The 12,200-nt window shown below is 40.1% G+C and overlaps 1 protein-coding gene across 1 annotated transcript; it reads left to right on the top strand.

Annotated features, from left to right (window-relative positions):
• Positions 1–9,464: 9,464 nt before the first annotated feature.
• On the top strand, positions 9,465–11,848 carry LOC309872471 (uncharacterized protein C2orf74). The gene is made up of 5 exons (XM_082746706.1): positions 9,465–9,614; positions 9,707–9,900; positions 10,127–10,249; positions 10,346–10,556; positions 11,380–11,848. The coding sequence occupies exons 2-5, from the start codon at positions 9,806–9,808 to the stop codon at positions 11,551–11,553; spliced, it is 603 nt and encodes a 200-aa protein (XP_082602832.1). The 5' UTR covers positions 9,465–9,614; positions 9,707–9,805; the 3' UTR covers positions 11,554–11,848.
• The last annotated feature ends 352 nt before the right edge of the window (positions 11,849–12,200 follow it).

Here is a 12,200-nt window from a genome sequence, read left to right as displayed (position 1 = left end):
CAAAGTCGATGAGATTTGTTTTTAAAGATTTTATTTATTTATTTGACAGAGAGAGATATAGCAAGGGAGAGATATAGCAAGATGAGCAGGGAGCCTGATGCAGGGCTTGATCCCAAGACCCTGGGATCACCACCTGTGCCAAAGGCAGACAATTAATGATAGAGCACCCAGGCGCCTAAAGTGGATGAGATTTAAAATAAAAGATAGAACCAGGAGCCAATAAACTTCTGAAAATAAAAGTGAAGGTCGATATTTTAATATGAGAGTTTAATTCATATATTTATATATAAATATGACCATCAGTGCTATTTATAAAAGCACTAAGTTGTCCAACAATAAGAAAATAATTGTAATGTTTCTATAAACTTGAAAAATGTGTAGGTATTTAAAAAAATCATCTTTTGGGGGCACCTGGGTGGCCTAGTCGGTTAAGTGTCTGCCTTCAGCTCAGGTCATGATCTCTGGGCTTCTTGCTAAGCAAGGAGCCTGCTTCTCCCTTTGCCCCTCCCCCTCTCATGCTTTCTCTGTCTTTCAGTCACTCTTTCTCTCAAATAAATGAATAACATCTTAGAAAAAAAAATTCACCACATCCAGTGTTTTAAAAAAATAAATCATCTTTTGATGATTACTGAAAGACACTGGGGAAAATGTTTATAATAAAAATGGTAAGTTTAATAAAGTATAGTGATTTAATTTTTTCTTTTTTTTAAAGATTTATTTGTTTTGAGAGAGAGTGAATGGGGGTGGAGGGATGGACAACAGTAGAGGGAGGGAGGGAATCTCAAGCAGACTCCCCGCTGAGCATGGAGACCCCCACCTCCAACCCTGAGACCCTGAGATTATGACGTGAGCCAAAACCAAGAATTGGTTGCTTAACTGAGTCACTCAGGCACCCCACGATTCTATTTTATTAAAAAGTTATAAAAATATATACGTTTCTTCACATGAATGAAATAATGAAACCTGCTACAACATGGATGAGGCAAAATTATGCTAAGTTGGAAGAAATCAGATAAAAAGATTGCATGATTCCATTTATATGAAATGTTGAGAGTAAGCAAATCAATAGAAACAGAAAATAGATTAGGGGTGTCTGCCTGGCTCAGTCAGTAGAGCATGCAGCTCTTAAGCTCAGAGTTGTAAATTCAAGCCCTGTATTGGGTGTGGAGATCATTTAAAAATAAAATCTTAAAAAACAGTAGATAAGTGGTTGCCAGGGACTGGGGAGAGGGTACTACTAATGGGTAAGGGGTTCCCTTGGGCAGTGATAAAAATGTTCTAAAATTATATTGAGAGGGTAGTACAACCATCAGTATATATAAAATATCAGTTTATTTCAACAGTTTTCATTTCTAGATGTTAGAATTATGTAAGATTTTACTTTCCTTCTTTTTTAATTTTCCAGATTTTCTGCAAAGAAAACACATATTATTTAAAACAAATCAAGGAACACCTGGGTGGCTCAACTGGTTAAGCGTCTGCCTTCGCCTTAGGTCATGATCCCTGGGTCCTGGGCTCAAGCCCAGCCTGGGCTCCTTGCTCAGTGGGGAGTCTGCTTTCCCTCTCTCTTTGCTCCTCCCTCTCCTTCTGTGAATGCTCTCTCTCTTAAATAAATTAATAAAAATCTTAGAAAAAAAAATAAAACAAATAGAGTTGTCCAAATAGCGCTAATCAAAGTGTGATCTGTGAATAGGTATTTGTCCTTAAATAAAGGACATAAACCTTGTAATGTGCAAAAGGCTTCATCTGTACAACCCTGGGGAACACTGAGGTAGGCTGGAATGACCTCTCATCTCTTCCTTGGGTTGGAATCATAAGGTCAAAGTCTCCCAGGAATAGATGGACCAGGTCAGCTTTAACACATTGCCTGGACATCTCAGAGAGGTATGGAATCAGAGACTAATCTGCTTTTCATAGTCCTTGGAATTTTTTAAAAAGATTTTATTTATTTGACAAAGAGCACACGTAGGGGGAGTAACAGGCAGAGGGAGAAGGAGAAGCAGGTTCCCCTCTGAGCAGAGACCCCGCCGTGGGGCTTGATCCCAGACACTCAAGTGACTGAGCCACCCACGTGCCCACATAGTCCTTGGAATTTAATCCTACTAACAAAACATAGCATGGTATCGATAAGGCAGGAGATGCTCAAATACATGTCCAAAACGTTCTCCTCTGCCTGCAGTCCAGGTATGCCCTTCACAAGCAAGAAGATTGAATGGGACCACTGGAATGATGATTCAGGGGTGATTGACCCCTCAACTTGGAGTCTTTCAGCCTCATGAAGCTAATAGCAGAGCGCATGTGCCCCGGGATGGGTGTGCACACAGGTGTTACAGCTATAGTAGTTGAAGCCAAGAATGTATTTACTCTATTTGGGGTGGTTATAATGTAATATTAATAGTACAGTGCTTCTGACACTTACTCAAAGATGTTTCAACTCTAGGTGAATATATATTAGCCATAACATTTTGCTAAATCTTTTGTAGTGAATTTGAGTCTCCTCTGCTGAACTTGGCATTTGGGGTTTGGTGCCCATTTCCTTTGTGAGAGAAGTACTCTCCTGGTAGCATCACCCCTGCCAAGGGCCGTGTTTCTTGTTGTATAGCTCAGTGTTACTTGTTATAGGAGAAACAACTGGGTGATGAATGGATTGCCCAAAAGCCTTATCAAGCTGCAGTGACTTTGTGAGGTTTTATTTTTTTAAAAAAGATTTACTTATTTGAGAGACAGAGTGGGAGGAGGGGCAGAGGGAGAGGGAGAGAGAGTCCCAAGCAGACTCCCTGCTGAGTGCAGACACAGGGCTCCATCTCACAACCCTGAGATCATGACCTGAACCAAAACCAGGAGTTGTAAAATTAGCTGACTGAGCCACCCTGGCGCCCTAACTTTGTGAGGTTTTAAATAGCTTCTGCATGAAAAGGCTAACTGTAGATCATAAATAATGAAGGCTTTTCAGCAGAATAGTCTTCTCTTAGTGGAAATTATATGTACTAAAATAGTAGCTATTTATCTTGGTGTTTAATATCATTTTTTCCCTTCCTTCCTCTAGTAAAAATTGACAGGTCTTAGCCATTGTTATGGAAGAAAAACTATTTCAATCCAGGAGCTCTGTGCAATACCACAGCTTCACACTGACAAGTGCCAGTATTTTCCCCATGGCCTTCCAAAATCTAAAATAAGACCTCCGTGCCACTCTACCAGCTACGGTAGGGAAAGCAGCTACTCTCATATGGTGAAAGGAGAAAACGCCTTCATTTCATTTTACTTGTCATTGGTGGCTAGAGGGAGCCTATTTAATGTCCAACAAGATCAGGACTTGGTGGACAGGAGCAATGTCTCTTATGTGAAGAATTGAGGAATCTCATTTTAGAAATCAAGGGCTCAGAAAGGGAGGCGGTATGATGTTGGTTACAGAGTGTGTTGGTCAGCAGTCGTGGATTGCAGGAGACATAAACCTCACTCAAACCAACTTATGCCAGAAAGGAAAGGCATCAGTTCATACAACTTATTGCTTCAAGTCCACAGTGAAAAAAATCAAGATTTCAAGCACAGTTAGATTGAGGAGAGTCATTTGTAATTTGTCTCTCTCTCTCTCTCTCTCTCTCAACCCAGCTCTTTTCTTTGCTGGTAGTTTCTGCAAGTATCTTAACTTTGAGTTAAGATACTTAACTTACTGACTGAGCTGATTAGATCATATGTTGACTCCTGGGAACTGTGGACTGTTCTGACTGTCCAGGTTTGGGTCCTGTGTGCTGCCCTGGTTCTCACATTCAGGGAGCTGTGACATGTGAGTCCTCTGAATGTCCTTGTCTTGATCCTGCAATTCAGGAATCATCACCAGATTGCATGGATCGAGGCTATAGGGAGGTGGTTGGGGATTCACTTGTACCCTGTGCCCATCTGGACCACAGTTGCGGTAGCCCCTGCCACCAGGAGTGCCCACCCTTTGGCTACTACCCCAAAGGGGCCTGAGAGCAGGAGTAGGGGACAGGGCAGAACTGCTCGTCTTGGGAGTTGCTATCTAACTTCCATGTGGCAGATGTGAGGAGTACTAGGAAAGTCCTCCTGGTTCCAAAGGGAACTCCCCATCTGCTGGCTGATGCCTTCAATTGCACCCTGTCTTGCTTTTGCTTTTAGCTCTTGTTAAGATACAAACATCCGGGGCACCTGGGTGGCTCAGTGGGTTAAGCTTCTGCCTTCAGCTCAGGTCATGATCCCAGGGTCCTGGGATTGAGCCCCACATCAGGCTCTCTGCTCAGCAGGGAGCCTGCTTCCTCCTGCCTCTCTGCCTGCCTCTCTGCCTACTTGTAATCTCTGTCTGTCAAATAAATAAAATCTTAAAAAAAAAATACAAATATCCTTGAGAGTGGAAAAACTTCAAGTTTCTGTCAGGCATTCTTGTTTTGAAGGGTTAGAAAGCAGGTTTTGATAGCAAGAGGGATAATGTTTAGGGTTCTGGGAGCCTGAGGTCAAGGAATAAATGGGTCGAGAGGTGGAAGATGACAGAGAATGTGGGAGGCCCCACCAGTTGCCCGCTGGCCTGCGGCTGAAGCTGGGCAGGGCATGGGATTGGGATGCAGGGAGGTGACATGGTGTGTCACTGGGCTGAAATGACAGCTTAGGGAAAGCAAGAAGGAAGGAAGCCTAGTGGCTGGTGATGGCCTCGAAGAGGTGTCCAGGAGTGGGGAGGTGGGGGGAGGGAGAGGGTGGGGCAGGCTGGGGCATTCACCGTGGGGAAACAAACTGCAAGAGGATGGAGAGAAACAAGACTTCTATGTACTGGTGGTATTCGTTTTCCAGTGCCTGCCACACACCGGGCCTCTACAGAAGGGTTCCCTTTCCACAGGTAATTGTTTTAATTATGATAAAATATATACGATACAAAATTAACCATTTTCACCCTTTTTAACTGTGCCATCCAGTGACTTAAGTGCGTTTACATTGTGGTGCAGCCATCAACAGCATCCATCTCCAGAATTTTCCATCTTCCCAAACTGAAACTGTACCCATTAAACAATAACTCACCATTTTCCCCCTCCCCCTAGCACCTGGTAATCATGACTCTACTATCTGTGTCTCTGAGTTCGACTATTGCAGATACTTGCTAGAAGGGAATCATCAATATGTTTCCTTTGCTTAGCATCATGCCTTCCAGGTTCATCTGTGTGTAACATGTATCAGAATTTCATTCCTTTTTAAAGCTAAATAATATATCCCAACTTGGGTTGTTTCTACCTTTTGGCTCTCATAAATAGTGCTACTGTGAACATGGGTGTACAAACATCTGTTCCAGTGCCTGCTTCACTTCTCTTGTGTATATACCCAGAACTGAAATTAGTAGATCATATGGAACTCAATATTTAATTTTTTTTAAAGATTTTATTTATTTATTTGAGAGAGAGAGACAGTGAGAGAGAGCATGAACGAGGAGAAGGTCAGAGAGAGAAGCAGACTCCCCATGGAGCTGGGAGTCCGATGCGGGACTCGATCCCAGGACTCCAGGATCATGACCTGAGCCGAAGGCAGTCGTCCAACCAACTGAGCCACCCAGGCGTCCCTCAATATTTAATTTTTAAAAATATTTTAAATTTAAATTCAGTCAATTGGCATATAATATTTATTTGTTTCAGGGGTGCAGGTCTATGATTTATCAGTCTTATATAATAACCCAGTGCTCATTACAACACATAACCTCCCCAATGTCCATTACCCAGTTACCTCAGCCCCCTATCCTTCTCCCCTCAAGGAATCCTCAGTTTGTTTCCTAAGATTAAGAGTCTCTAATGGGCGCCTGGATGGCCCAGTGGGTTAAAGAGTCTCTTATAATTTGTCTCCCGCTTTGGTTTCATCTTGTTTCATTTTTTCCTCTCCTCTTCCCCTATGATTCTCTGCCTTGTTTCTTAAATTCCACATATCAGTGAAATTATATGATAATCATCTGTCTGATTGACTTATTTCACTTAGCATAACACCTTCTAGTTCCATCCACATCATTGCAAATGCCAAGATTTCATTTTTGATGACTATGTAATATTCTATTGTGTGTACATGTGTGTACAACATATCTTCTTTATCCATTCATTTGCTGATGGGCATCTGGGCTCTTTCCATAGTTTTTTGCTGCTATAAACATTGGGTTGCTGGTGCCCCTTCAAATCACCACATTTGCATCTTTGGAATAAATACCCACTAGTGCAATTGCTGGGTCATAGGGAAGCTCTGTTTTCAGTTTTCTGAGGAACCTCCATACTTTTTTCCAGACTGGCTGCACCATTTTACATTCTCACCAACGATACACAAGGATTCCAATTTCTCCACATTCTAACACTTTTCTTTTTTTTTTCTTTTTTCCCCCCTATATAATGGCATGCTTTTTTGCTACATCCTGCTATGTGTGGCTGATCGTTTCTCACCATGTCTTCTCACAAGACTTTCAGAATCAAGTGATTCTTAGCCAAGAAACAAACAGAATTGTCCCATTCCCCAGTGGACTCGGGTGAAAACTGGTGATAAAATTAGGTACAACTCCAAGAGGAGATACTGGAGGAGAACCCAGTTGGGTCTAGAAGGTGTCACACATCATGAGATGACACACCTAGTTGGCACCACATGCTACGTGCAGATCATATGTTCTATCCTGTCACTCTGTAAACATCCTTCCTATGGGACCAATAGACATGTTTTATCAGGGAAATGATTTTTCTGTTACTATGCCTTTGTACCAGTAGGTTGGTTCATTAATAAATGTGAAACCTTTTAACTCTAAACAATATATAAATAAATAAATAAGAAAATAATGGCTTTATTAATGGGTATGAAGTGGTTACCTCATTGTAGTTTTGATTTGCTCCTTAATGGTTAGTGATGATGAGCATCTTTTTATGTGCTTATTATCTATTTGCATATCTTCTTTGGAAAAATGTCTGTGCATTCCCCATTTTTTAATTGGGTTGTTTTTTGTTGTTGTTGAATTGTAAGAGTTCGTTATTTATTCTGGATATTAATCCATTATCAGATATGTGATTTGCAAATACTTTCTCACAACTGAGTATGATGTAAGCTGTGGGGTTTCTATATATGGCCTTTATTATGTTGGGGTAGTTTCCTTCTATTCCTAGTTTATTTGGTGTTTTTCATCATGAAAAGGATATTATGTCAAATGCCTTTCCTGAATCAGTTGAGATGATCATGTATTTTTCTCTTCATTCTGTTAATGTGGCATATTACACTGATTTTTGTATGTTGAGACATCCTTGGATTTGTGGAATAAATTCCACTTTGTTATGGTATATAATCCTTTTAATATGCTGCTAAATTCAGTTTGCTAGTACTTTGTTGAGGATTTTTGCCTCAGTATTCATAAGGGAGATCAGTCTTTTAGGTTTCTTTTTCATGTAGTGTCTTTGGCTTTGGTATCGGCGTAATGCTGACCTCATAAAATGAGTTATGACGTATTCCCTTTTCTTCAGTTGTTTGGAAGAGTTTGAAGAAGAGTGGTTAGTTCTTCTGTGAACGTTCAATAAATTCCTCAGTGAAACCATCTGGTCTTTTTGTTTGGAAGCTTTTGGACTTTCTTTTGTTGGGAGGTTTTCATTATTGATTTTATCTCCTCCTTATAATTCTAGTCAGATTTCCTGTATCTTCATAATTCTGTCTTGATAGGTTTTGTGTTTCTAGAAATTTTTCCATTTCATCTGAATTACTCAATTTGTCAGCATACTACTGTTCATAGTACTTAGGATATTTTTAATTTCTATAGAATTGGTTGTAATTTCCCACCATGTATAATTTTTGAACACACACCTGCATGCCAAGTATACTTTGTTAGGCTCTGGAACCTGTCTTTGAATATCATGGCATCACAGACTTACAGTCTAGGGCACTTAAAATGTGATTTAAGGACCAAAGTTGGATAGCCTTCCACTTTTTAGAAATAAATAAATAAATAAATACACACACACACACACACACACACTCACACACACTATATATATATATATTTAAGATATTGATTTAAGATATTTGATTTAAGAATTTAAGATATTTAAGAAATTTTCTTTAGGAATTCAAGAAATTCTTTGAAGAATTTAAGGAATTAAAATTTTAAGTTATTGATTCCCAAGTCACATTCAGTAAAGGAAAGCCCTTATGATAGTCTTGTCAGTCCTTCCTTATTGCTAAATCTCTCTGGTCTCAAACTATATCTGATAAATAGCCTTGGAGATAGGACCAAATAAGCGGTGCCCTCCAGTCCAGCACTACTCCTGGCAGATATTTAAATTCAGGGTGGGGATGGGGCTCCTTTTCCCTTTCTTTTCAGTATAATATCCACATAGTAGATGACACAAGGGACACTCATCTTAAGGACACAGTTTAATAGGCTTTTACATATGTCTAGACCTGTGTAACTCACAGTAGATCTAAAACATTCCCATCTCCCAGAAAAATCCTTTATGTGTACATGAGATGTTGGGAAGATTTGGACTCTTAAAATCTCATTCTGGCAGCAGTGTAGAGTAAGGGGTGTGAGATGGACTCTGAGTCTTCATCTGGGCGCCTTGCTGAAGGAGGCATCTGTGAAATCTCACTCTGCTAGGAGTGGCTCAGATGTTCACATGTTCTAAAAAATCAGGCATGGCCTGAGCCCTCCAGCAAGCTCCAGGTGTGTTATCACACATGCCACACACATACACACCACACCTGCTACACACACCATCCATTCAACATTTATGGGATTTGCAGATCCTGAGTTGGTGGAGTATCCAAAGATGAAAAAAGCCACAGTCCTTGCCCTTTTGAAGGAGAGCCAGTGTTACTACAGCCCAGAGACACCTAGAACTCTTTTTCCAATTTTTTAGATGTGATTGAAAGCAGCTGTCATATTCTTTTGTACCTTTCTTTGCTTCTCAGAAAATCCTAGCTCTTCCCTCCCTCTTCTTGTCATATGCATCCCTCACTCACCTGAAATTAGGTTGGGGGTGGGGTCGTTTTGACCATGATCATCTTGCTCTGTTCCTGCTTTTTCAGCCATGGCTTCTAGAACTGCCAGTTTGCTTATTTGTCCAGGAAGAGGGTCCAGTGATGTGGTATTAGGAGGATATAGGCTATTTAATTTAGAGAGCATCCGTTAGCAGGTAAGTTGATTATTATAGAGAAAGATTTTATGAGAAGGAAGTGGGACTCATTGCTCATTGTCTTTGAAAGAAGCAGTAAGGAAATGCTTGGGATAAGAAAGGAAAGCTGGTGTTTGGAGAACAGGAAGAAAATCCTTGTCCAAAGAGTGCCAGGATGGTGCCACATGGCCTCCATGCCAACCCTCTGAGAGGAGAGGACAGTGATATGGCAGCCCAGAGGAGAGTTTCTTAGTTCTCCTCCTCCAGCAGGGTTGTGCTGACACTATGGTCCCTCTAACCAAACCATTCCATGATTCTATGATGTCACTGAAGAGAGAAGAATGGGGAACTGGGTTTGGGTCCAGCTGCTCCAATCCCTCTCCTCTGGATTCTGATAGTTTTTGGGGTGAGGGGAGGTGAGCTGAGTGATCACTCGTGTCCCAGCTCAGTCTCCCCTCTAACCACCTCAGCCCCCACCACATTTATGGAGAGAAATTAGCCAGTGTGAGTCAACTTCATCGAAACAAACACAGCATCTTTTATGAAGCTGATAAAAGAACAACAGTGAAAATAGCCTTTTATTCTTCTGTTTCTAGAAAACTTAAAGAACAAGAGAACTACATTCAAACTAAGCTGGAAAAGAATATATGTGCCATCTGTGATTGTGAGAGTGGACGAGTCTTCTAGCTAACCCTATGAGCTTTGAAACCACAGCAATCACTTTCTTCATCCTCCTTCTAATTTGCTTCATTTGCATCCTCCTTTTATTGGTGGTTTTTTTATATAAATGGTATAAATCCATGCTGATAAATTGGGATCAGATTTCAAGTCACACTAACAAATATATCTAGAAATAATATAAATCAACTTAAAATAGAACAAATAATGCTATAGATATTTATTTTTTCCATTTCAGAATTTTAGAAATTCTAATTTCCTGTTTAAAAATGAAATTCCATGCCAAGTAAATCAAGACCATTCTTCTCTTTCTGAATTTTTTGCTTATTCATTTTCAGTTTCCAAACCAAGAGCGATGAAGATACAGAAAAAAGTCCTTGTACAAATGCTAATGGAGGTGAAGATTGTTTAGCTACTAATGCAGCTACTGCAGAGACAGACAATTCAGGAGACCCAGAAAAGTAAGTCTGTACCATAGAATATCATAGAAAGCCATTTTGGGGTATGATAATGGTGACTAACATGCATAAATTTTAAAAATCCTGCTAATTACCCAGGCCTGTCCTAACACAAATCATGGACTTGAACGGACCCACGAGGCCTGGCATTCTTGTCCAGAGACGGAGTAAAGAAGAGGTGGTCACACCCTTAGAAAACAAAGAGAACGTAGTCGAGAAAGAGGAGGACAAAACAGAGGAGAAAGAAGAGCCTAAGAATGCTGAAGGAAATGGTGAAGAGGTGATGGCCTTATCTCCCCCCAAGGACAAGGTCAGAATCTGTTTGATTGAAAAGGTGGTAAATTATTTGGCTAGGTACAGTGAGATGATCTTGCCTGAAACTTAAGTCTGTACCTGGAAGGAGCACAATATCTGTAGTCATCTAAACCATTCTTAGTTCATCAATCCATGTTATTAAACCAGTCATGTACACCAGATCCAGACACTTGCTCATTCCTCACACTTATATTTGTGGTACTCTTAATAATTCCCCTTCATTTTGCTTTTCTCAGAATCCTAGGATCTCAGAGCTGGCTGAATCCTTGGAGATCATCTAGAGATCCAGCCCTCTCATGTTACAAAAGAGAAAACGAGATGACTTGTTCAAGGTTATTCCTCCACCTCAGCCAAGCTCAGGACCAGAGCCTGTGCCCCTGTTCTGTTTGTGTGCTGTTCAACAGCACACAAACAGGCTTTCTTGAGCTTTCTTGAGCTCCCTGTCAGGACTCTCTGATAGGAACAGTTCACATCTTCCCTCAACACAAGGCCCATGCCCAAAGGCATGACGATGGCTTGGGGGACTCTTCTAACCACAGAGATATGAAAATTAGATCATGATGGATTATCACTGCTTTCCTGTATTATTTAGAAATACTTCTGTTTCTCAACTAGCAATGTTTTTTTATGCTTTTATTTATTTTTATTTTCTTAAATTTTTATTCATAGCACTCACCATAGCACATATTCTCCTCACAAACAATGCTTCTGTATTTAATTTAAAATATAAACTAAGTTAAAAATATAACATTTTTTAAAGCAGGACTTCTTTTCTTCATAAATTGATCTTTTGTACTGTTTGTTCCATTCTCTTGCAGGACGAAGATTTGCCAAAACCACCCATACCTCTCAGTACAACTCCCTCAGGTGTTGAAAACCCCAAAAGACCTTTAAAAGGAGTGACATTTTCTAGGGAGGTAATTGTTGTGGACCTTGGGAAGGAATACCCAACACCTCGAAGCTATACTCGAGAACATAAAGAAAGGAAATGAGCTCAAAAAAGGCTGAGAGTGAAAGAAATGTAAGCTTAGACTACCAGTGAAATAACTGGGGGTATAAGATCATGTTGAAACAGCAAAATACGGGGAATTAAGCACATACAAATAGTATTTTACCTTTGTGCAGAAAGAAGTGGGCTATATGCAAAGTTCTGTAAGTAAAATACCCAGAGCTTGAATATAGTGTTTTTAAAATTCAAATCTGAGTTCAAGAAATTGTTTGTATTAAGTGTCCTTAAAACACTGTCTACTCAAACACTGTTCTAACATGTGAATAAAGTTATTTGTGTTTGCGCAGATGTCTGTTAGGTAAATCATATTTAAGGGGAACTTTAGAGAAAACACCTGTTTCTTTTAATTTATGGTTTTAAAAATTTAAATTCAATTAGTTAACATATAATGTTTTATTAGTTTCAGAGATAGAGGTCAGGGATTCATTAGTTGCGTATAATGCCCTGCACTCATTACATCATGTCCATCACCTGGTTATCCCATCCTCCCACCCAACCTCCTCCAGCAATTCTGTTTGTTTCCTATGAAAAAGGGTCTCTTACGGTTTGTCTGCCTCTCTGATTTTGTCCTGTTTTATTTTTCCTCCCTTCCCTATCATCCTCTGTTTTGTTTCTTAAATTCCACATGTG

This window comes from Mustela nivalis, assembly GCF_964662115.1.
Source record: "Mustela nivalis genome assembly, chromosome: 8".
NCBI classification, from domain to species: domain Eukaryota; kingdom Metazoa; phylum Chordata; class Mammalia; order Carnivora; family Mustelidae; genus Mustela; species Mustela nivalis.
Note: the sequence above shows the minus strand (reverse complement) of the source record. Positions and strands in the feature narration are given on the sequence as shown.